General features: G+C 39.4%; 4 protein-coding genes across 4 annotated transcripts; 2 read left to right on the top strand and 2 right to left on the bottom strand.

Moving 5' to 3' along the window:
* The first annotated feature begins 1998 nt into the window (after positions 1–1998).
* Positions 1999–12323, top strand: LOC129770152 (kinesin-like protein KIF23). Its single transcript, XM_055772807.1, has 5 exons — positions 1999–2171; positions 2230–2955; positions 3022–3562; positions 10806–11654; positions 11715–12323. The coding sequence occupies exons 1-5, from the start codon at positions 2161–2163 to the stop codon at positions 12186–12188; spliced, it is 2601 nt and encodes an 866-aa protein (XP_055628782.1). The 5' UTR covers positions 1999–2160; the 3' UTR covers positions 12189–12323.
* On the bottom strand, positions 12313–13476 carry LOC129770153 (THUMP domain-containing protein 1 homolog). Its single transcript, XM_055772809.1, has one exon. The coding sequence runs from the start codon at positions 13338–13340 to the stop codon at positions 12381–12383; it is 960 nt and encodes a 319-aa protein (XP_055628784.1). The 5' UTR covers positions 13341–13476; the 3' UTR covers positions 12313–12380.
* Positions 13477–17381: 3905 nt separating this feature from the next.
* Positions 17382–18001, top strand: LOC129767737 (uncharacterized HIT-like protein Synpcc7942_1390). The gene has a single exon (XM_055768896.1). It carries the CDS (start codon positions 17455–17457, stop codon positions 17911–17913), a length of 459 nt encoding a protein of 152 aa, XP_055624871.1. The 5' UTR covers positions 17382–17454; the 3' UTR covers positions 17914–18001.
* Positions 17990–19321, bottom strand: LOC129767735 (28S ribosomal protein S22, mitochondrial). The gene is made up of 2 exons (XM_055768894.1): positions 19085–19321; positions 17990–19028 (listed from the first exon to the last, which is right to left on the bottom strand). The coding sequence occupies exons 1-2, from the start codon at positions 19278–19280 to the stop codon at positions 18034–18036; spliced, it is 1191 nt and encodes a 396-aa protein (XP_055624869.1). The 5' UTR covers positions 19281–19321; the 3' UTR covers positions 17990–18033.
* Positions 19322–24748: the final 5427 nt, after the last annotated feature.

Here is a 24748-nt window from a genome sequence, read left to right as displayed (position 1 = left end):
TATTATTTCTACGAACATAAATACTCATATATAAAAATGGCGATTCGTGAGGTTGTAATAAACATTTCACGAAATTATTTTGCGCCATTTGTTTTTTTCTATGTCTATAATAAATCGTATATAAGTATGGCAAAAGTCGTTTTTTGGTGCTTTGACAATTCATGAATATATTCATATTAGATCGCAATTCAATTCCAACATAATCGCTATTATAGCCGGTCAAAATTGCATATTCATCCAAACAAATTCGGTAAGCATTTGCCATGTATGTATATGACCTCCACTTTTGCATGCATATCCCAGTTAGGCGCATTATATGCCAACCAAATTTTAGGGCATATGATGTTATATATACGCTTGTTATGCGATTTAATGTTTGCTGGGTTTGATCATGTTCATATCGCCGAAAACATGAATTCCAACGTACGCCCAAACACTGTGTGTTATTATAGAATAACTACGCCCCCCAACAATAATTAAGTGTAACGATAATCGTGACCGGAATAAATCACTGCAGTAAGCAACTTGAACAGAAACAAACACTTAGAAAAAGTGTATAAAAGTGTAAAAGTGTATTCTCAGTGGTTGTTTCTGTTGCAGTCGTTTTCAGCAGCGGATTATTCCGGAAACTGACGGTAATACATCCTCTCTAGGTTAACATAAGGCGGCGGTTACATTGCAGCTTTCTACGAAAATGTAGCCGCACGAATTGTAGGCAATTGTGAGAAGGAAAAAACTACACAGAATTCCTCGCTTCATTCGAATTCGTCTGTTTCAAGCGTAGTGATCCCCGATAATCGTTCGATTAATCGATTATTCGAATACTTCCTACAGATATCGATTATTAATCGAACGAATACTGAACAACCAATAATCGAAGCGAACGAATAATTTACGTCGATTAATCGATCCAAGCCCAGAGCAAAATAAAAGTACGGCCACTGCAGTGTTATCCTAAAAATCAATCATTGTCACTGGCGCTCGTGATCGAAGTTCAATGCCGTCAACGCGAATTGAGCTTCTTTTACGAGTTTAGGGGAACGTAAAAGATAATAATTGATTTTCAGGCGGAATGAACGCTTTTTTGTTTCCAGATGGCTTTCTAACAAATGAGAAATATTAATCTAACTAATTATTTCTCTCAGTATGATGATTAATCGATTAATCGATTATTTGGGGCGATTAATCGTATCGAATAACAAACTGCTGAAAAGTATTCGATTAGTGGATGAACGAATAATTTCAAAAATCAGGGATCACTATTCAAGCGAACAAAATAGCTTGTTTCTTTTTTTCTCCATAAGCTATTGTGCAATTTAACATAAAGATAAAAGAGATAAAAGTAAACGAATAAATATGGCCATGTTTCTGTGGGAAATGCCAAGGCGCTTCCATCAAAATAAAATTAAAACTAAAACTTGTTTTGATCGAACTATTTCAAAATTAAAAAAAAACTTTGGTGTTACATATTTTCCCACCTTCTTAAATTATACATGTCTAGGTCGAGCGACGACTACCCTTAGAAAAATCCTCGGTCGAAAACTACTAAATACATTTGGTAATGCAAAATTAGTAGAATGTACAAATTTTTTGTACATATTGTCAACAAACCCGCATCCCTACCAGAGATTAGTATATTTTACTCGATAACATTAGTAAGCTTGGATATTGTCATATCCGAAAATTGGTGAGAAAAGCGCGTATTAACCATTTTCATTGTTCCCATAAGGCAATACGGAGGTATAATAAGGATATAATTCTGATACGTGCATTTTCGGCGAGAAAATGTAGCCGATATTGGGCTTCCGAATCGTTGTTCTGCTTGACATATGTGTTTATTAGTACGGTCGAAAATGACTATAGATTGGTAGTATTTACCAAAAAATTCGTTATATTTACTAATTATTTCTCTCAGTGTACTATCCAATTAGATCAACTGCATTAGTTCATCCAGATTCATTCAAGCATTTTTCATCGATTTTCGTTTGACTGCCCACAGCCGCAGATTGCTGGCGCTTGGTTGTGTTGTTTTCCAAACGGTCTTTAAAGCAACGGTTTTTTAACCCGTTTTGATTGAATCAAGTGATTTTTTCTCTAGAATACAGCGGTAATTAATGAGAAATCTGTACCAAATATTGACGACATACCATTGCTTTGAGAATGAAGACGATGTAAGGTTGAATGTGTTGTATAATTTGGATATATTTATAACGAATGCCATTATTCTAGGCGCCAGAAAACGCCCATAAAGGTGCTACCGAGGCAGGCGCCACTACAAACCCGTGGAAATTCTGGCAACAACTTGCCAAGCGATCCTGTACAGGTATACTGCCGCGTCCGTCCGTTGCCATGCGAATCCGATCTGTCCTGTTTGCGGGTAACCGCTCACAATACGGTCGTTTTGACGCCGCCTGAAATTGCGATCAATTTCAAGATAAGCACCCTGAAGGAAACGCAGTATATGTTTAAACATGTTTTTGAAGCGTCCGATACTCAGCATGAGGTTTACTCCACAGTGGCTCAGCCTCTGGTGGAAGGATTGATTCGTGGCAAAAATGGACTCCTGTTCACGTATGGCGTAACCGGAAGTGGGAAAACTTACACAATGACTGGCGATATTCAACACCGTGGAATTATGCCTCGATGTTTGGATGCGTTGTTTCGCACCATTGCAGATTACCAAGCGAAGAAATTCATCTTCAAACCTGACCGATTGAATGGGTTCGATATACTGTCCGAGGCGGATGCGATGCTAGAGCGACAAGCTGAGTTGCACTCGAGAATGAATCGGATGAAGCGTAAGGACACGGATCCGGAGATAGCCTCCAAAGCGTCCGTTGAGCCATCGGAACTAAGTGGGGTCGACGAGGACAATATATATTCGGTTTTCATTACATACGTCGAAGTGTACAACAACTGTGTGTATGACTTGTTGGAGGAAAGTTCGGTTCACAGGTAAAACAGTTTCGCAATTATCATTTTATTCTAAATGTTTTTTCTTACTTTTCATCCAAACTTCAGAACACTACAGAGCAAGATGGTTCGCGAGGACGCAAACCACAACATGTTTGTCCACGGAGTGACGGAGACCGAGGTAAAGACAATGGAAGAAGCGCTGGAGGTTTTCCAGATCGGACAGAAGCGAAAGCGTGTCGGTCATACGATTCTGAACGCGGAATCGAGCCGGTCTCATTCGGTTTTCACGATCCGTCTGGTGCAGGCTCCAATTGATAATCATGGGGAGACAGTAGTTCAGGATCGCAACGCAATCATCGTTAGCCAACTGTCGCTTGTCGATTTGGCAGGCAGCGAGAGGACCAATCGTACCGGAAACACCGGACAGAGACTACGCGAGGCTGGCAACATCAACAACAGTTTGATGACACTGAGAACGTGTCTGGAGATACTGAGGGAAAATCAAATGACAGGAAACAATAAGAAGGTTCCCTATCGGGAATCGAAGGTTACCCATCTGTTTAAGAATTATTTCGACGGCGAAGGACAGGTGCGAATGATTGTTTGCGTCAATCCAAGGGCGGAAGATTACGACGAAACGGCACAGGTAATATTACGTTTGACATTTTGGCGTTTGCTTTTTTTTCGGTTTGTGTACTGATTTTAAAATGTTTTTTTTCCTGTGGGAAAATTTGTTCAACCGACGGCGAATTTAAATTATTCGCCCCTATTCTTGTAGTTCGATCGATTCGAAATATTTTGAACGACTTAATAAAAATGCAATCTGTATTCCGTTCCGTTTTTGCATTTCGTTCGAACTTTTTCTCTTCGAACATGGGCAAAACGTTTGAGATAGGGAAAGCGAAATTATAACTCGAACGTATTAACGGCTCCAAACGAAATGGAAATCCGTCGGAACACAAAATAGGACTAATTATCAGAATAAGTACCTAGTGAGTACTTATGAGCACGCTACAAAAAATGTAGCGTGCGAGGGGATGTTTTAGATGTGGGTGGATTGCAATGGGGGATGGAAAAGATCTCACTTTCGCTTTCTGATGCCCGAGAAAGCTTCACCGAGCAAATCAACATCGTGTTTATTTGAGAAAGAGCGAGATAAGATTTTCAGATCGTTCGACAAGCTTTTCAATGAGAAGTTGGCATGCTCCGAAGGCCGGTGTTGCCAAAAATTTGGAAAATATGAAAAGCTTATTCTCTAAAAAAAATATGTGTAGATCAGGGGACGACAAAACCATATTTGAACCTTTCGTTACGAGCGTCGTCCATAGACGACATCCGCGCGACGAGCTGTGTGTACGAGCGTCGTCTTTAGACGACATGAAATTCATACTGCCCTTCGATCACACGAGCGCGATGTTCATACTTTTCGGCGCAGTGCTCCGTACAGGGGTTGCACTTTGGCGGAGCACACTGCCGTAACGAAAGGGTTAACTGAGGATAGTCAGGGGACTATGTAGACATCGCCCTTCGCATTCAATTGGAACAGAGCTTTTGCTTCTTGCAGCAGTTTCTTTGTCAACATAAATCAAAACTAATTCGGGCCCTATCGTCGCTATTTGTTCAACGACGGTCCGTGTTCGTTTGATTAGAGAGATTCATGCCTAAACTGAGGATACAGTCATCATTCACCAATGAGAAACCATGCGCTATTCGCTTTCACCGGCGAACTCTCTCTTACACTCTCTTTACACTTGAGAGTTCGAGTGTGCGAAAACCTATGTCCACCACTGAAGCGCACTCTGCCACACTGAGGAGTACACTGTAGAGTAAACTGAAGAGCGCAATCTCATTCGCCATATCACCCACACGCATGTTAATTGTGTTAATTGAATGCCAATTCTGTTCTTTTACCTGTGCGCATCCGTCAGGGCGCCAGTTAGAGTGCACAAGTTAAAGCTCATCAGAGTGTACTCTCCAGTGAATTTATCCGCTGCACTGTAGAAGGCTTGTGCATTTTCTTTCCGTACTCTAGCGCACTTAAAAAAACTTATCTTCCATCATCTTGCGCTCGCTCATATCTAGAACTATGGTGATTATAGATCAAAGAGGAGCGCTCTCATTGAGGATGATGGAGAAAGTGGGTGAATTTAAGTTTCTCTTCGCTACATAGAGAATATGGATATCACTGAATTCAAACAATGTCTGGTAGAATCAGGGAATTTCGTCGCCAATCTGGAATGAATGAAATTTCGCCAATTAATATTTTGATAATTGTAGTAATTAGAAAGATAATGATATCAAAAAAGTTGTATTTGACTAGTTTGACTCTCTGTAGGATTTTAAGCATATGTTAGTTGCTTTTGCCTGTAGGTGAACTTAGTCCTTCCGAAGGGTAAACAGCGCAAAAGTAAACGGCTTTTACGTTCGCGATGTTTTTTGTTTTGGCATTTGGTATCAGTACCTGCAGTTCAGCTTCAACCAATTCCCTTCCTTTTCTTCTTCGAAAACAATTGATAAATTCATGCTTGAAAATCACACTATCATAGCTGAGATCCAGTATTGCTAGGAAACAGTTATGTGGCACGAATCACTCTGCACTGCTGAACATGGTTGTATTCAAAAGAATATTTAATGACTGACAGAAAGCTGAGAAGGTCTAACTAAGATGTGATGAAATGAGATTTGTGATGATGAATGTCAGATTTTGGGATGTACAATAGAAGGATTTGGTAAATCGTTACATGACGTAAATTGTTTTTTTGGGACGTTCTCAATCATCAGAGATCAACTTGCAGCTATTCAAGAAGGCTATTTGGGAATTATATATTTGAACAAACTTCTTATGTCGATGGGTGGTATAAACGTGAATTGATCATATTACGCGAGCTACAACTGGTCTTTCAAAATGGAGAAGACTCTTGAATTTGGGTAGCTTCGGATTGCATATTTAACACGGTTCATCAAAGGATTGATGGATTCAAAAGAAATCTTGCCAAATCTTGAATTTTCGTCTAAGATGCGAGCACTTTTATGAAGCGACGATGTGTCCTTGATCTTTCTATTATTGATTCCGATAAAAAATTGGAAAACGATTCGAGAAGCTTCGCTTTGGAAGGATAGCACCAATAAGAATGTTGAGCTAGTTGATTCAACTAGTTTAAAATTCTCGTTCTCGTCATATGGATCAAAGTTAATGAAACGGCTACGGAAAGCAGAAGCGAAATCTTTGAAGGTAAAACGAAAGGAATTTTGGAAATTGCAAGATAAAGCAGTTCGTTAAAATCGTAACAGTTTCATGAAATTGATCCGAATCCAAATAAAAATTTCTCATTCTGCACAAGTTATTTGGATTTCTTTAAGGTAAATTTTAACTGTATTAGTAAATCCATTTTTTAAAATCTTACGATACTTCTCGGTCGCCGTTTAACTAAATTAAAAATTATAAACAATTTATTTATTGGAGAATATCGTTCAGACGTTCATAAATTTCATTGTTTTAGCCAACTAAATGCTTTAGGAACTACAGCTGAAGTACTATTGGAGAATTTAATTACTAGTCTACATCTGGATATTTCAGGGAATATGAGGATTTTTTTTCGGATTTTGAGTCGATATCCTGAATTCAAATACTCAGCAGTTATCATTGATGGCAATTTAACTTTGGGAACTTGGTTTAACATGTAGGAGTTCGCCAAACATGAAGTGAGGTAGGATCAGTGTTTTGAACAGCTTCAGGCGCGTTTCGTTACCCGTCTTTTGCCCGTCGATCCTAATCCTTGCAAACAATACACAATTATGTGTGCTACACATACAGCGTCACCGTCACCGTTCCGTCAACTGTTCTCTTCGACTTATTTTGCTGACGTAAGTGAATGCTGCCATACGATTTTCATGGGAGAATATTTGACATTTCATTCCTTCACGATGACGGGACGTCCGATTTGCCTATCGCACAAAACGAAGAATTCCGTTACTGTATCGCTAGAAGAAATTTAGTTAAACAAATCATTTTTCCCGAAAACAAGACTGTAATATTATATTTAAGAAACATCCTACCATACTTCATTGCTCATCCAAACATATGCAATGTTAAGCTGAATTTATATACAACATATATCAGCTACGACTACGAAAAATAGTTCAAAATTAGAATTAGACTCTGAAATGCTTGAGTAACGATGAAACACGAAATAGTTCACCCAATCCATTAAAATTCTTGGATAAAGAAAAGTTGCAGTTGCAGTTTTGAGTCACCGTGTAGGTGCACAATTAGTATTTTTTCTCACGAGCCGCCACTGGTAGTACTTAGTTGGGATTTCTATGCCGAATAATACACCTTCAATGTATTCTGGAGTGGCAACCTCTAGAATATGCGTGACCACAGAGCAAGTCGGAGGAAATTTTGATAGTCTCAAAATTTCACCGCTTTCGAGAAAACGAAATAACCGAAAATTTGGGTGGATTGTGGGAGATTCTATTCGTTGCTCACCATTGAGCAAAAATATTTAGCTGCTCTTGGAGAAACTCCGTATGCAACTCAATGAAACACAAATTTCTACATTACTCGGGAATTAATTAAGCAAACGAAACCAAATTAGGCATATGGAGGTTTTGGGGTGCAAAAAATGTTTCTATGGTGGATAGACACTACACCTCCCTCTCTAAGGGGGAGCTGCCATACATATGAAATACAAATGTCTGCATAACTCGGAAACTAATCAAGCAAATAGATCCAAATTTGGCATGCGAAGGTTTTAGGAGGCAAGAAACATTTCTGAGGTGGTTCAACACTCCTCCCACCTTTCTAAGAGGGGGCTCCCATGCAAATGAAACACAAATTTCTGCTTAACTCGAGAACTAATCAAGCAAATTAAGCCATATTTGGCATGTGGAGGTTTTAGGGGGCACGAAACGTTTCTATGGTGGTTCGACACACCTACCCCTTCTCTAAGGGCATGGGAGCTGCCATACAAATGAAACACAAACTTTTGCATAACTCGAGAACTAATCATGCAAATGAAGCCAAATTTGGGATGTGAGGGTTTTTGGGTATCCGGAATGTTTCTAAGATGGTATGACACACCCAAGTCATTAAAGCTTAGCTACAGCGACACTGTGGTTGATTTTGTCGAATGCTGCAGAGACATCGGTATATACCGCATCGATTCGTAGAAGTCGTTCAGATACGAAACCGTGTTGTTCTTCGACGATTTGATTGTTGCAAGAATGGGTGACAAAATCCAATACGATGCTTTCAAATGGCTTGGAGATGGCACAAAGGCACGCGATTCCTCTATAATTTCTTACGTCCTTCCTACAGCCTTTTCAAAGACAGCGGAAACAAAAGATTTTTTTCCAAGCAATCGAAAAAGTTCCACTCATGATGGAGCGACGGAACAAAATACTCGGTAGCGAGAGGCTACTAGAACACATCTTCAATTGGATAGATAGAGTGCTGTCGGGTCCAGCGTTCTTGGAAGTCTTTAACACTTTCGTCGTCCAACGCGACGATTCTGAGTTTTTTGGGGGGCCCAAATTGCGGATAAGTTATCAAATGACTTAGTTTGTAGACAACTTTCAGATGATCTAGCAATATTGTTTTCAATTTGAAGACGAATTGGCGAATTAAATGTGGGTTTCGCAAAAAAACTGCAGTACAAACCACCCGTACTATAAATTGATAAAATGTATAGTGTAAGCATTATAATGATATGGTTATGATATCGTATAGTTATATTTAGGTGCCTATTCCACCAAATTCCTTTTAAAAATCCTATCCTATTTGAACGAGGAAAGTGTCACCCATATCTGGGTATCGGCTCGACGAACGTGTTAATCTAGAGTAGGCATCTTTTACGATATTAGCATTGACCGCTGGATAGGCTCCGATCGATGACAGGGTGGGAACATTGCTAACGGTTTCAGTGACTTGGTCACTGACGAAACAATGCTGAATTGCTTTCGAAACAGCTCGCAAATACGCGTCATCGCGTCATCGCAAACTAGACAGACCAAACTCATTTCTCTGTTTGCCAACATATTCCTAGAACCCACTTGTGTAAGCACGCAGATTCGTTTGAATGTGATTTAAATAGTCAGCGTGTAAATCTATGTTCAGACGCCTGTAGGTTTTGTTTACAAAAGAATACAGACTTCACCAAAAGTCGCTGCAACACTTAGTGAATTTGCGAAGGTTTTGAGATTAGTATAGGGTTGGGGAAAAAGAAATGTCGTATTTCCGATCGAAATTTGACGCTTTATTTAACATACTTGAAATTATCCAATTTAAGTCAAATATGCTCCGTTTTGTTTGCAAACTTGTTGCCGTTTAGAAGGCAACTTCATTATGCCCCCCTTATAAAACCCCTCCTTCTTATTTGCAAAAAAAAACTCAGACAGCAAGTTTTTGCCAGCCTATTTTGAGGCCAACTTAATATCACCAAGAGCATTTTGCATGGACCAGAAGAGATGATAATCACTTGTAGCCTGGTCCGGACTACACGGTGAGTGCAATAGGTCATCCCATCCGAGCTCCCGTTGCTTCTGGTGGGTCATCAAAGATGTGTGAGGCCGAGCGTTGTCCTAGTGGAAAACAACACCATTCCTATTGATCATTTCTGACCGCTTCTGGTCAATCGCCTACTTCAAACGGTCAAGCTGCTCACAGTAGAGAACCGAGTTGAGGGTCTGGCCATAGTTGAGCAGCTCATGATTCCCTTCCAATCCCACCAAACACACAGCAAAACCTTCCTGGCCGTCAATCCGGGCTTGGCGATGGTTTGGGCCGGCTCATCGCGCTTCGAACACGACTTTTTTCGCTTTAGGTTGTCGTACGTGATCCACTTTTCATCACCAGTCACCATCTTCTTCAAAATTGGGTCGAGTTTGTTCCGTTTCAGCAGTGCATCGCAGGCGTTGATTCGGTCTAAAAGATTTTTCTGCGTCAACTCGTGTGGCATCCATACATCCAGCTTTTTTTGGAATCCAATCTTCTGCAAATGGTTGCAAACGGTTTTATGGTCTATACCCAGTACCTGGCCAATCGAGCGAGTGCTCACATGCCGGTCTACTTGGATAATTTCAACGATTTTATCGGTTTCCACGAATATTGGCCAACCAGTACGGGGTGTATCTTCGACAGCCACTACACCAGAACGAAATCGATCAAACCAACGCTGTGCTGTGCGAATCGTTACTGTATTGAGTCCATAAACTACACGAATTTTTTCGGCCGCCTTCGTTGCAGTTTTACCTCGCAGGTAGTAAAAACGTAAAATATGGCGAATTTTTGCTTAATGGACTCTATCTTTGACGCGCTATAACTTGAGACTGAAAAGGACAATCACAACACTGTCAAAACGACACTTGTAGCACAGATTGTCGTCTTTAAATAGCCGTATAGTATGACCCGATGCGATAAGTACATCACAAGATATGTTTAAGTTTTGCCATATATTGACAATATACGACATTTCTTTTTCCCCAACCCAATATTTGTCCACGGAAAGTTTGACTTTCTTGCCTTCTCCTTGCGAACAAGCTGCTCTATCGCGTAAAGTAAAACATTGGACATTAATGACGTAGCGTTGTTTAAATTTTGGTCCCCTAAAATATCATTCCAGTTGATATCAAGAGAAAAGCGGTTCATTGACGAGTTATCTGCCTTCCGATAATCGTGATGAACTAACTCAGCAGTGGCGAAATCGATACACATATCAGAAGTGGGGGATGATGATGTGGACATAAATTCACCAGTGGAGCGGGTTTATCCATTACATTCTTTGCGTAATAGCCATGGATAACAGCTATTAAAACCATCCTCCTTAGGGGCTAGAGATCCGTCATTCGCAGGCGAAGTTGAAACGATACAGTGTCTTTTGTGTTTTCAGGTAATGAAATTTGCTGAGATGACTCAAGACGTTCAAATTGCTCGCCCGACACCCGTCAAGATTGACGCCGGTTTGACACCAGGCCGACGCAAAGCGAATCAACTGTTCAAAATGGCAATGAATGATATCGAGAAGCGGCACAAGGATGTGCCCAAGATTGACGTCGATTTGGGGTTGGTTTACAGCTTGGGACCGAATTTCCCTGAAATGAAGATCGATGACCCGGAATCGAACGAAATTATCCAAAAGCTCATCAAATTGCTCGAGATGAGAATCGGTAAACGAAAGTCTCTGTGTGAGGATTTCGATGCCCGTCTGGATCGGTTCCGGATGAACATGCTCAGGATTGAGAAGGAAAATGCGGCATTCAAAGCGGAGAATACCTCGATTAAGGGGGTTCTGAGTCAAAGTCGTCAGAAGATTAAAGCTATGGAAAATAAAATCGTTATCTACGAGAGTTCCATCGATGATCTGAACCGACGGAATCGAACATTGGAAGAGCGCGTGCGAGATCTCCAAACTCAACTCAATCAGAAAACACAACAACTGAATCAAAAAGAGATGGAAAAGGAACGACAACGAAAAAAATACAATTCGAAGATCGCAGTTGAGTCGGAGAAAATGAGCAGAGAGCTGGAGCTAAAATTGCAACAACAGAAGAACAAGCTTCAGGAAGAAATGCGCGATAAGGATGAGCGGCTGCGACTTGTTTCGGAGATTATTAAGGGTGAGACCCCCGTGAAAAAGGTAGCTCGATCGAACAGTGTGGATGAGTTGGCTACACCTGTTTCCAGCCAGACATCCGCGCCTCCGGCCAACGGAGTTCTGTATACGCCACGTGCTGCAAGGGTAAGTCACCATGAAATATTTGTAAATAAAATCTCAACAAGTGTTTCCTCGAAATCGCAGGGTATTGCAGTGGCAAATCCACGTCACCGTCGGTCGCGTTCCACTGGTGAACGGTGGCTTGAGCATCGAGCCCCGAATCCCGTCCCCTTGGGGACCATTTTCCAGCCTTACTACGTAAGTCGCAAATCTGTCACAAAACTGAACGATGCTCGAGATGTGACCAACGCCAAAGCATCCAAATATTGTCTAATATCACAAGATGCCGACACTGACGGAGATGTAGAAACGAAAATCTTCAAAGGAGATGTCGTCCCGACCAGTGGAGGTGGTGCCCAGGTTATTTTCAACGACGTCGAATTCTTGAAGCAACATTCTCCCACGAAATCGCCAATCAGTAAGAAGCGACCGAGCAGTCATTTGGCAAACTCCTCGATAAATACACCCGTAGTAATCGATGTTCAAGGAACGGGCTCCAAGGGTAGTGCGGCTACCGAAGCACAGAATCGTAGCGAAGGGAAGAAACCGAGACTTTAACTCATTCGAATCGTATTTATTTGAGGGAAATATGTAAATAATATTCGTTTGGTAAGATATAGTATTATCAGAGGGAAGCAATTAATGCACCATTCCGTTCGAACAGTACTTATTAAAAGATAAATATGTTAATAACATTCATCGTTTTATTATGAAACAGTTTGGTTAAGCAAAATCTATTGTCTAATCGATTCATTCATTAGTGTTTTTTGTAGAACTATCTGACGCTTTTTCCTCTTCCGACTTCTCTTGGTCTAGCTCCTCAGAGATATTTTTCCCGTTATCCTTCGTCACCTCCGATCTGCTTTCCTCGTTGTCCTTCACTTTTTCTGAATCTTCTTTCCTGGTACAAATTTCCACTAAGTTATACTTTTTCAGCTGAAAGTATTCTGGAACGACACTTATTAGGCACAGCCCTTTGATCACCTCGACAATGACGGCCAATTCCGGATTCTTCAAGTTTGCCTTATTACCCGCATTCTTTGCGGAGATCAATCCGGCCAGCTCCTTGATGACATCTTCTCTGTCCAAACCATTATTGAATCGACGATTGAAAATGATTGCAAATGTTTTCGGTTCCTTCAGGAAGTACTTATCAAATAATCCACCAGCAGTATCCATAATGTCCTTCAAATTAGCGCGCGTTACCGCCTCGATCGGTAACAGTCTCAGAATATTACGACTCTTCAACTTCTTAGTCTCCATCAAATCGTGTAGAATTTTCAATCCCAGCTCTTTGGGGTCTTCCAGAATGGTTGTGATGAAGCAGACGTTTTTAGCCCCGGAATCGACCGATTCAAATCTAAACTGGCGCTTCTCCGTCCGAATTGCTTCCGCTTGCTTTTGAACCAACTCGGAGATGTCTTCCTCTTTCTCCGACTCCTGCTCAGCTTCGTCATCTTTTGCCGGTTTTTCCTCGCCGTGACCTAGCTTTCCGTACAGCAGATCGGCGTATTCATTCAGCAATCGGAAACTGTCCCTTATACATTCCCTTTCTCTCATATTGCACGTTACCATGAAACCACGTTGACCAGGCTCGATGTAGTTCTTTCTTCGGGACTCATTTTGAGCCTTTGCGTAGTATTTTTTCTTATCCATTTTGGCCTTGTTGAATTTTCCGTCCATTTTCGGACGCTTCGCTTCGGTGGACATTTGAAGTATTCCGAACTCGGCTTACTTCGATCACAATAAAAAAAACGGATTTCTTCTGTTGTTTTCCAACGGACTAGGGCAGGCGTTATATTTATTTTTTTTCGGCACACGAAGATTGACATTCCGATGCAATTAATGAAATGGTCGAAATTTTTATTACCATATGTCAAACTGTAGTTTTGAGGACGAGGGGCTTGCGAATGCTAATTGTTAGAAATTCAAAAATGTTTTTATTACTCATTCTTTTGACCCTTTGACTTTGATTCAAAGAAAAACACTATGTTTCAGATCTATAGAAACAATCAATTTTCTGTACTCCGAGGATGAATAAGTGCGCGGTGAAATGATGTATAAATGTAAAAATATGTAGCTTTATAAAACTTACTGTTTTGGTCAAGTGCAAAACCTTCAAGAATCAAAATGCTGATGTGTTTTATAACATACACATTCAGGGTGTGTCGATTGGACCAATATAAATAACATCGAGCCTGACTCGTGGTCTATTGCATATCGTAGGGCACACAAATGCAGTGTGGTAAAACAGTTTGATACGTAACCGTCCGAAGCGTTTTTGTTTCGTCCGCTCTGTTAGATCACAGAACTTTTCATAAAGTTTGTATAATCCTACAGCAGACCCAACTCTTCCGGAAGAAGAAGTGCTGTCCGGAATGGGAGCGATGGAGATGTGCCACAAACTATAAGTCATCAAAAAGCTGAAGAAGAACAAATTTACTGCAAAAGATGGTATAGGAGCGGAACTTATCAAGATGGGACCGGAGGCTGCATCGGCTGATTGACATGAATTTGGAAAACAGAACGGATACTGTAGGAGTGGAACGCTGGGGTTGTTTTTCCTGTCTTCAAGAAAGGTGACAAACTAGGCTGTATAACTGTCTTGCAATCATACTCCTGAATGGTCCTACAAAGTGCTTTCCCAAATTATATTCCGTCGTCTGTTGCCGCTAACGAACAGAAAAAAATGGAGTGTTAATAGAGTCGCTACGTACCTCTATTCAACGATTTTAAAGTCGCGTGTGATTTAATAACACGAACTATGGACAATCAGGTTTTCAGGGGTTTTCGCGCTAAACGGGGGGCGAAACAGAGAGAGTTGGACTGAAAATTAATGCGTCTAAAACCGAATACATATTGGCTTCCAGATCCGAGCAAGATAGGGCCTTATAAGGCAGTAGTGTTGAGATCGACAGCGATGAGTTCGAGGTGGTGGACCAATTTGTCTCCCTTTACTCAATGATGCCAGCCACGAGATCAATTCTGGTCCACGAAACTAACGACTAGCAGATTCGGGAGCTTCTACCATTTCGTCGCTGGAATTCAATCCCATTCATCTGCCTTGAACAACTCTACAATTTCATTTATGTTGTATGTTGCACTGTGACGAAATGATCATACGTTCGGTGATCGGAACTCAGCGAAGAACGTAACACGCCTCCACCAGAAAACCTGTTTTATAGCTTTTAGCTAGTAAGACTTAAGACTGGTTAGAGTTAAAGACTGGGAATCGACACGAGTCCCATCGGAACTATCCTTATCTTTACATCGACTAGCACTCATTTCACTTCGGCATCTTCCTCAAATCGACAATTTTCTCAATTGGCTTTTGGCTGTTAGTCCTGAAAATGTTCAACGATGATAATGCGATTGGGAAATGAAATGTTTTGTAATAGCAGAGTGTAAATAACGGTCGGATTATGGAAACAAAAAATAGTATTTCTTACATAAATTCCATTGACAATTTCATCAAGCAGAGACCATCGTCATCGTATAAAATATACAAGTGTATAGAGATTCATGTCCTTTGAACAGATAAATCACTCATATGCAGGTCGGTGACCGCAAGAATTTGTATGAATAGGATTTCGTTAGCTTGCTGTGAGTAGATGAACTTATCGTTCAAAGGAAGCGTTGTTCGTGTTCACATCACATCACATCAGTGATCACATTGATGCTGTACATGATACATGATCGAAATTTTCTCTGCTCCATGTGGGATGGTAAACGTTCTGTTCAAGGTAAGTGTATATAGCGAATTTCGAAGATTTGGAGTCATACCTATTGGTTTGTGGTTTGTTTCTCGTTTATTTGTTTAGACTCAACTAGTATCAAACATTCACAACTTATATTAAATCTTTTTACATTACATGTAATCACACTATAACGCCTTTTTACGTGATAATCTTTAATTTGTTCATTTGTTCTATTGGACATATCACACATTAAATACGGGGGAGTTAGCTTTCTGATTATCCAATACTCGGTCAGACACAGGGTTGTCACATTTCATTCTGTAAAATTTTCTGAAATAATATGTATATCTCTATTTTTAGCAAAAACATCTGTATAAAAAAATCTGTATCGAAAACTTAAGTGAAAAAAATTAAAATGAAGATATATTTTTATTTTGAATTTATTTTTCTTATTTATGGGTTGTTGGAGTCGTATGAATGCAACAAAATAAATCATAAAATGAGTCTAATGGGGCTAATCATCTGAATTGTATGTATACACGGTTTTGTTGAACTTTGATTTCAAATTGTTCGTCAATTTCATCTTTAAAGCTCCTCCTTGAGCCGATACATAGTTTTTCGCTTTCAAAATAGAGTCTGTATTTGTGGGGGCTAACCGATTTCCGGACTTTTGTTGGCATTGTAAAGCGAAAATATTCGTTCAATACACGCAGATGAATGATATCAAAAAGGGTCTTACAAACGACCTTGGTAATGGGTACAAAAAATTCTCATCACGCCTTTTGACATCCAACAGCTGGAACCAAGTTATCTGAGTAACTCAGTTTTTGCTCCATAAGATTCGTGTTGAGTAGCCTAAATTCGTTATCCAAACCTTGTCTATTACCTGCTTCAACGAATTGTGGAAATTGGCGTATCAAATCATTAAGGTTTGGTAGCTTGACTAAAATTTGAGGGTTTATCAAGGCTGCAGTTTAGATAACCGGATCGCTGAAATCAAATCGCTTCGAAATCTGTTTCACGAGTTCAATATAGAAGTCATAACAAATCGAATTGCAGGTCAGCTTACTAGCTGCATCCAGTATTTTTTTTTCATCTTCTTCTTCTCTATACCAACGTAAACATCCTCAGGCTTCTCCATACTTAACTTGGAATGAAAAGAATAGTTTCAGCTCTTCAAATCGCTCAAGATTTCGCTTAACAACTATCTCCTACAAACGCCATCTCGTAGCGTTGCGTTTGACTTTTTTTTATAAATCAAGGTATCTATGTATGCGCTGTAATTAATTCAATATTTGAATTAATTTGAAAGTTGAACAGAAAGCCTATTCAACAGGCGGCGTATATGGGACATTTCTCAGTTACAGTATTTTTTTTTTAACTCCAATGTCTAATTTTGTATTCAAGGGAACTTTACCAGTAAAGATAACAATATCATCCTATATCATCAGCTTTTCTGTCCTCTACACTTAGAAAAATCCTCGGTCGAAAACTACCAAATACATTTGGTAATGCAAAATTAGTAGAATGTACAATTTTTTTGTACATATTGTCAACAAACCCGCATCCCTACCAAAGATTAGTAAATTTTACTCGATAACATTAGTAAGCTTGGATATTGTCATATCTGAAAACTGGTGAGAAAAGCGCGTATTAACCATTTTCATTGTTCCCATAAGGCAATACAGAGGTATAATAAGCATATAATTTTGATACGAGCATTTTCGGCGAGAAAATGTAGCCGATATTGGGCTTCCGAATCATGGTTCTGCTTGACATGTGTTTATTAGCACGGTCAAAAATGACTATAGATTGGTAGTATTTACCAAAAAATTCGTTATATTTACTAATTATTTCTCTCAGTGTATATACGTTTCGAGGCTTGCAATATAAATAGGTAATATGAGCCCAAAAATCTAAAAAAAGGATAAGAAATTTTAAAATCTAAATTGTTGAACCTTCAGATTCGGTATCATTGGCAACGTTCCATATTACAATTTATTCAAATTTTAGGCTATGCATCCCTCGCTCGTATATCAACTTTTGTTTACTCCGTTTATTCGTTTTTGACGTTCAAAATTTGATTCACATGAAATGTTTACATTTGTTCTCGCTTCCCATACAGAATGAATCGTTTCCTTGTGTCCTCTAGAATATTTCGGCAAATATTGCCCGTGAAATGTCCAGCACAAGCGAATCATATACGACCATTCGCCAGCGGCAGACCACCAAAACCACCCGTTGCAGACGCGGAAACCATTTTTGATAAAATCATAAGAAAACAGATACCGGCGGACATAATCTACGAAGATGACAAGTGCCTAGCCTTCAACGACGTTTTACCCCAAGGTCCGGTGCATTTCCTAGTCATTCCCAAGCAGCGAATTCCAAAACTTGAAGACGGAACCGTGAAGGATGTGGAAACATTCGGGCATTTAATGCAAATTGCCGGTCAACTGGGAAAGCAGAAAGCTCCGAATGGATTCCGATTGGTAATCAACAATGGAGACCATGGGTGTCAGACGGTTCACCATCTACATTTGCATATTATTGGCGGGCGTCAGTTGAGTTGGCCTCCAGGGTGATTTATATTTTTCTAATTTTGATGTTATGTAACCGCTATTTCATGGCTGTCGGAACTGAATGTAATTAAATTTATCCTTCAAACTGTTATCCATTTATTGCGTTTTCATTCGACACCTAGACTATCTTCCTCCGTGCATTTTTCGTATTCCCTCTTGCAGAAGCTGCCTCTCTTTGGCCATCTCCCGATAAGCAGCGATAGCTAAATTGAGTTGAACTTTTTTGATACTGTGCTCCGTGATAAACTTTTCGACAAACGATAAATATTTTTCGTCCGTTTCCAAATCTTCTATAGATTTGTCATCGTTTTCCAGTATAGACGGTTTGGTGCTGAGAATGTGCTGTTTCATTTCGTGGAAGTCTGGTCCCACACTCACATCGTGTAGAGAACAATACAGCAAAATAAGCTCGACTCCATTTCGCAAATAGTCCCGTTTCACCATATCCAGCAGTAGATCGTCAACTAAGCGGTGCCACGCCAAAAAGAAGCTCATCGGACCGAAGTGCCTGCTGGAACGTAGCGTATCAAACGCCTTGTGCTCATTCACGTGCTCGTAAACTGTGCTCGTGATATCGTGATACTCTTTCTCATATGGTTCAAACTGTATACAGGCTCTGTTCAATACAAATTCATACTTCCCTTCGTCCAAAATCTTTTTCAAATTAATAGTTTCAAACATTTTTGGCAGATTAATGCGTCTTCCTTTCAGCGGAAAATAGATTTGATTCAGGCGTTTTCTAGCTTCGTGCGATACGTCTTTCAGGGTGCCATCCGGAAGCCGTTCAACTATCGTTCTTTTGCTATTCTTCAATCCGTACGTGATATCCGTGAACACCATTTTGCAGTCGGAAAATGCCTTTAGAGCACCATCTTTGGAGATGACACGGGGATTATCCTGCATTAGGTCCACGACCGGAGGCATCTGGAGCAGATGTTCTGCCCTTTTGATGGACTCCATTATTTCCTGTCGCAGCTGTGCATCGGTCATAAATTTGTATTCGACTGTGTTGTTCTTTACGGCCCTCTGCTTAAACACCTTGTCTAGGTCCAGGCGAGTGATCGATTTCAAAAGAGTTTGAACATCCTGCTGCATGAATATCGCACCCGGGTCTTTCTCTGTCGAGGATTATTTGTATGAGGATGTTAAATATTAAAAAATCAAATTCATTTACCGTATCTCAGACATGATATTGTCTCTGTGCCGGTCGATGTTGCACAATGCCGCCCGATAACTTTAGGTGTGTGTGTCTTTTTAGTAATTTCCAATAGAAGTCTATTACTAGCCGAAATCTTCAGCATTTTGCGAAATGGGCGAGTTTCTGCTGTTCCTAGACGTAAAAATTTAATGTTTTGGATTACAAAACACATTTGATCACACTTCCAAATGACTTTTAAGAGACGAATGAACCAGGGGTACGACTAAAACGTCAAATCCCTCATATTGCCAGTGTACCCAATATTGCTGCGGTTTACTGACATTTTGGTTCAATCAATTACTGTTGTTTACAACTCGGTCCGGTTATATAGTCGTATAGTGACTAACTTTAAACTCCATGTTAAATGTGAACACCTCCATGTGAAACCGAAATATGAAAATCGCTCATGCAGTTAGAATAAAGCAGCGCATTTTTCGATTTCAATCCTCGTAAATGATATGTTGATAAACAAATGACGCCATATTGATTTTGATTTTGGGTAGCCTATATTCAATTGATGTCTAGCCCCTGGAATGAACTCTCAGACAAGGCGTGTAGAAGTATATACTAAGGTGGGCCAACTTGCTAAAACCACTCTTCAGCCATCTTAGAAGTCTACTGTGTTTTGTTTGTAAACAAAACACAATACGCTATTGCCGAAGCTCGCTCGTGATCAGTCTGTCTCTTTCACGCTACAAGCAAATAATTCCCCTTCTACTTTCTTCCGTGCTGTTTTCATATACCGCTCCCCTATCCAACTTAGGGACGAAACGGCCTCACCTAGTACCATAGACCCGTCTTGCTCTCAGAGTTTAAAGTCTCTTTAATTCAATACCATTACCATTCCAAATGACAGCCGTGATTACGTAGCGTTACAATCGTTACGATCAAGGTGTTGTACTATATATAGGTGCTGTTCGGCTATTACTCGTAAAAAACAAATTTGTTTACAAAACAAATCGTATCTATTGGTGACAAATGCATTCGTTAGCAAATTAGCTGAAATCCTGAGCCTTGATTTTAGTGTTTTTGACTTCTGTGTTACATAAATAAATTTGATGCAAAATAGCGCGCAAAATGTTGTAATGCTAGGTTTTGTCCATCATACAATTTCAAGTTCAGGCTCGTTGTAAAAGTGACATTTCACACTCAACAAAGTTATTTTCCTGTTTTTTCCTGTTACAATGAAAGTCAACAAAGAGAAAATTCGGTACATTTTACACTTTTTCTTTTATAAATGCGAAAATGCAAGCCAGGCCGCTGAAATTGTGAATGGTGTTCATGGTGCCGGTACAACAACAGAAAAATATGTGCTATTTTATTCATTTCTTCATTTTTTTCAATTTTAAAAACAAAAAGTGGGTTATATATGTGATATAACCGCAAGGTAGACGTAGGACTCTCGCTGGCTCTGTAATCATTTGTTTGAAATTGTATCTGAATCAATTCTCAATGAATGAATGAATAATTATTTCTAAAGATTGCTGAAAGTTTACCTTGTTAGTGTGTGAGTGGATGAGTATGAGTATGAAATTGTTATTAACATAAAATTCAACTATTTCAAACCTGTTGGTGGTCCAGAAAAGAACCGTTGGGTTTGCGTGGTTTTGCAAATGCGACTGATGAAGCTTGATACACAACTCTATTTTGTTCTCGTGAGAATAATGCACGAGGGTTTTCATGACTGATGCTCTTGGATACGATTGCATCACTGAAACCGAATGCGCAAAACTTCCTTCACTCGACCGCAATTACAAGTAAACATTCTTTCATGACCATTCCATGCGAAAGCAAACCAGAAACTGATGCTCTTGGATACGATTGCATCACGGGAACCGAATACGCAAATCTTCCTTTGCTCGAACGCATTTGCAAGGGGGTAGAAAAAATCACAGCCTGCATGTATTCGCGATGGTTTTCCAGGTGCCTTGATTTTGCGTCCGTGTTCGGGAACACATTCCAATCACTGCAAAAGCAATCATCATCAATGAGCTATATTGTTATTATTTCAATAGCCTGTTTTCAAAACAATTGTTAAGCTATTAAAACAATTTTTTGAACCAACAAATGACAATTATATAACTCTTTGACATTCTATATTTCGAATGAAGTGATTATTATACCACTCTATTCAGCCGGTGAAGAGGTATTAACGTTCAAAACCTTACACTCCAGCGTCACTCTCTCGTTTTTGAAACATTCAACTTACACCCCGATACAGAAATGAAAGACGTAGTCCTACATCAAAAAAAATTATTTTAATTTTTTTTTCTAATTCTTGTTTTTAGTACAATATACTAAATTAAGATGTCTACTGTCAACAAATGAACCGTATGAAACTAACGATCGACCAGAAACGTCCAGAATTGGCCTACAGAAGAGGTGTTGTGATCCATCAGGACACCGCAAGGCCACACAATTCCGCGATCTTGATTGGGATTTTTTAATGCATTCACCAAATAGTCCGTACCTGGCACCAAGTGATTACCACCTTTTTCTCGCATTGACAAATTTCCAGGGTGATAAGAAATTGGGATCAAGAGAAGATTGTAAAAATCTATTGATAGAGAATTTCATCAATAAGAACCAAGACCTCTATGATAGAGACATTATGAAGCTACCTTCAGAATGGCAACAAATGTTACAACAAAACTGTGTATATTTGACCCAAATCGAACAATCCGAAGCATTTAAATTCATTATAATTTCAATAGAGGTGATTTTGACACAAGCATCAAAGAGCGTGCAGGAAGGCCGGCAATGGCCGAAGACAATGAAACGGAGGTGAATTTGGATGAAGATCCGTATTAGTCCCCAGAGAAAAACTTTCCGAATGTCTAGGAGTGACTCGACAAACTATTGCCTTTATTATCTTCAAAATAAAGTTCTTCAAAATATACGTGTACACTCAACAAACTTGAACCTTTTACTGTTTACACTAAGAATGGGCGATCTTTATAAAAAGATCGATCTTGTCGAATCGATTTTCCAATTGGCGTAAGGATCGATCCACTGATTAAATCGATACCAAAAAATCGATCTTTGCCGAATCGATCTTTCCCAAATCGATCTTTGAAAAATTAAAAACTTTTTTTCGATTTATCTGTCTATTCTATATGAATGTCGTCTTTTCTTTAAACAGGGAATACAAATTTCATATTTCTATTCAAACATCAAAAGCATTTTGTTCGTCAGCATGAAGGCCACAATCACAGAGAATCCATCTTGTGCCCCCAGGCAGTCATTTTATTGAATAAATTAATTTAAAAAGCATTATTCAAAAACCGCCCAGAATTCAGTTTACAATGATCCCATAAAAGCCAATCATGCCATACAGCTGTCATTTAGTCGAAGCCGATTCCTGATTTTGGCGCCAGTTCTAAAAACAACATTTCACCTGTAAATAATGTCAACATCAGGTTCAGTGATTCTATGCGCATCTGGTTACAGTATATCCCCTCAATGGCTAGTTATGTCTCTGTCAGCATTTGTACAAAAGTAAATCGTAGCAGAAACGATCTAAATGTTGACATTATGTTTAAAAATGTCAACAAGTTTTTCTAAGATCGAAAAGATCAAAAGCACACCCTCCCAGATTAGCAAATGATTTATATCTAGGACAGTACCTTGTAGGGGGGTCTTCGTAGCCTAATTGGTTGCGTGTCCGCAACTAAGCGAACGAACATGATCATTTGACCTTAATCCCAGTCCCTTACCACTCGCATTACGGCCTGCTGCATCGGTAATTGGCACTTCTAATAACACAACAATGGAAGCCTCATATCAACAGTTCAACTGTGAACATTCGAACATCGAGAATATTCTGATATTGAAAAAGGCGACATGTGTATCAATAGAATAGTAATACTCTTACCCCTGGATGGCTACTCAAACTCAAACGATCCGAAGACTTGCGAACGTACCCATACCACAAAATTTGGTTTGCCTGTATGGGGTTACTAGCAGCCGAGCTACTTCAAAGTTTTTTTTTGTTTTTAAACGGGCGAGTAGCTTCAAATGTCAAATTTTGTGGTATGGGTATGTTTTTCATTCTTCGGTTCGTTTAGCGCTTAACTCGCACCGAGTAACTGACAACGTATAAACCCGGCTTAACTCACGAACCAATTCGCGTTTACGGCGGAATGGTGTCGACATCTGGATACGACATTAGTTTGTATGAGGCCAACTATTATCTATCAGATTAGTCAGCCCTAAGGCAGTTTTAAATTGCTAAAATTTGTATGATTTTTTTTTCTTGGCGTTAATTACCTACTAGAAGAACGTTGTTCTGACCCTAATTTAAACTATTTTCTATGAATTTTCCGATATTCTCACAAAAACTTACCATTATAATATAAAATTATCTTCAGACACAATTTTTGTACGTTTTTTTTCACTACTTGCAAGCAATAGTAATTTTCATTTACATAGAGTACTAATTTGATTTGGGAAAAATAATTTTCATTCACAATTTGTATTTTGAAAGTGTGTTCATTTCTTCTGCAAACCCATATTGTCATGTCTAATCCCCCATTTCGTAATACGAAGCTCAATGCCGTCAACGCGGATCGACCGATTGCTGTCAAATTTTGACACGTATCCATTGGAAGATGGTGCTTTGTGTAGATTTTTCCAAGACGGGTCTATGGTACTAGGTGAGGCCGTTTCGTCACTAAGTTGGTTAGGGGAGCGGTATATGAAAACAGTACGGAAGAAAGCAGAAGGGGAATTATTTGCTTGTAGCGTGAAAGAGACAGACTGATCACGAGCGAGCTTCGGCACTAGCGTATTGTGTTTTGTTTACAAACAAAACACAGTAGACTTCCAATATGGCTGAAGAGTGATTTTAGCAAGTTGGCCCACCTTAGGATATACTTCTAGGCGCCTTGGATTTTTCAACCTTAAAGCCGGGTTCAGACGGTGCGAGTAAGCATACGAGTCGATCTAGTCAGTTACTGCAGTGCAGCTACTCACACCGTGTGAACACATCATGCCAGTTAGTGTCATGTGTGATTCGGCGTGCGAGCTACTTCAAAGTTTTTTGAATTTACTCGCACTCGCATCCCTCAAAACGTCAAAAAACAGAATTTAGCGTTCGAATCAGGGATGCCAAATGTAAACAAATGTCTCTATTTTTAAGATATTTGAAAATATGCGAAGATATTTATAGACTTGAAAAATATTGGAAAAACAAATAAAACCCTAATAGTTTCTAAACGGAATCGTTGTTATTTTGTTTGGCACACTGGCGGGGCACGTTTTCTTATTGAGACAGTTTTATTGGGAATCTAAATATAAAATCATCATCGGGCACAATTTTCATTCAAAATTCACTCACAACTTGCAAAAAAAAGTATTGTTCTAAGAAACAGAATACATATTCGATTTGAAAAAAGTATATTTTCATTCATTATTTTAGTTTTTGAGACGTATTTATTCCTCCGGCGAATCTACTATCATTTTCATTTCACAAATTGGTACACGAAGCTGCTGTCAACGCGAAGTAAATCAAATTTTGAAAAATCTTTTAGACTGCCATTTGTAGCACCACATACTTTCGGAATTAATTAAGCTATGGATGCTTTCGAGGTTCTAAAAAATAGCGACAATAATCTGATATATATTCCATATTCCAGAAGA

The sequence above is a fragment of the Toxorhynchites rutilus genome, chromosome 2 (assembly GCF_029784135.1).
Source record: "Toxorhynchites rutilus septentrionalis strain SRP chromosome 2, ASM2978413v1, whole genome shotgun sequence".
Lineage (NCBI taxonomy): Eukaryota > Metazoa > Arthropoda > Insecta > Diptera > Culicidae > Toxorhynchites > Toxorhynchites rutilus.
The sequence above is the reverse complement of the archived record's forward strand: the minus strand, read 5'-3'. Positions and strand labels throughout refer to the sequence as shown.

Excerpts from the sequence above, each read along its gene's own strand:
- LOC129770152 (XM_055772807.1), top strand. Across the intron at positions 2,956-3,021 it reads GAGGAAAGTTCGGTTCACAG|AACACTACAGAGCAAGATGG; the intron begins GTAAAACAGTTT and ends TCCAAACTTCAG. Across the intron at positions 3,563-10,805 it reads ATTACGACGAAACGGCACAG|GTAATGAAATTTGCTGAGAT; the intron begins GTAATATTACGT and ends TTGTGTTTTCAG.
- LOC129770153 (XM_055772809.1), bottom strand. The coding sequence starts at position 13,340 with ATGTCCACCGAAGCGAAGCGTCCGAAAATGGACGGAAAATTCAACAAG.
- LOC129767737 (XM_055768896.1), top strand. The coding sequence starts at position 17,455 with ATGAATCGTTTCCTTGTGTCCTCTAGAATATTTCGGCAAATATTGCCC.
- LOC129767735 (XM_055768894.1), bottom strand. The coding sequence starts at position 19,280 with ATGTGTTTTGTAATCCAAAACATTAAATTTTTACGTCTAGGAACAGCA. Across the intron at positions 19,029-19,084 it reads AATATCATGTCTGAGATACG|AGAAAGACCCGGGTGCGATA; the intron begins GTAAATGAATTT and ends AATCCTCGACAG.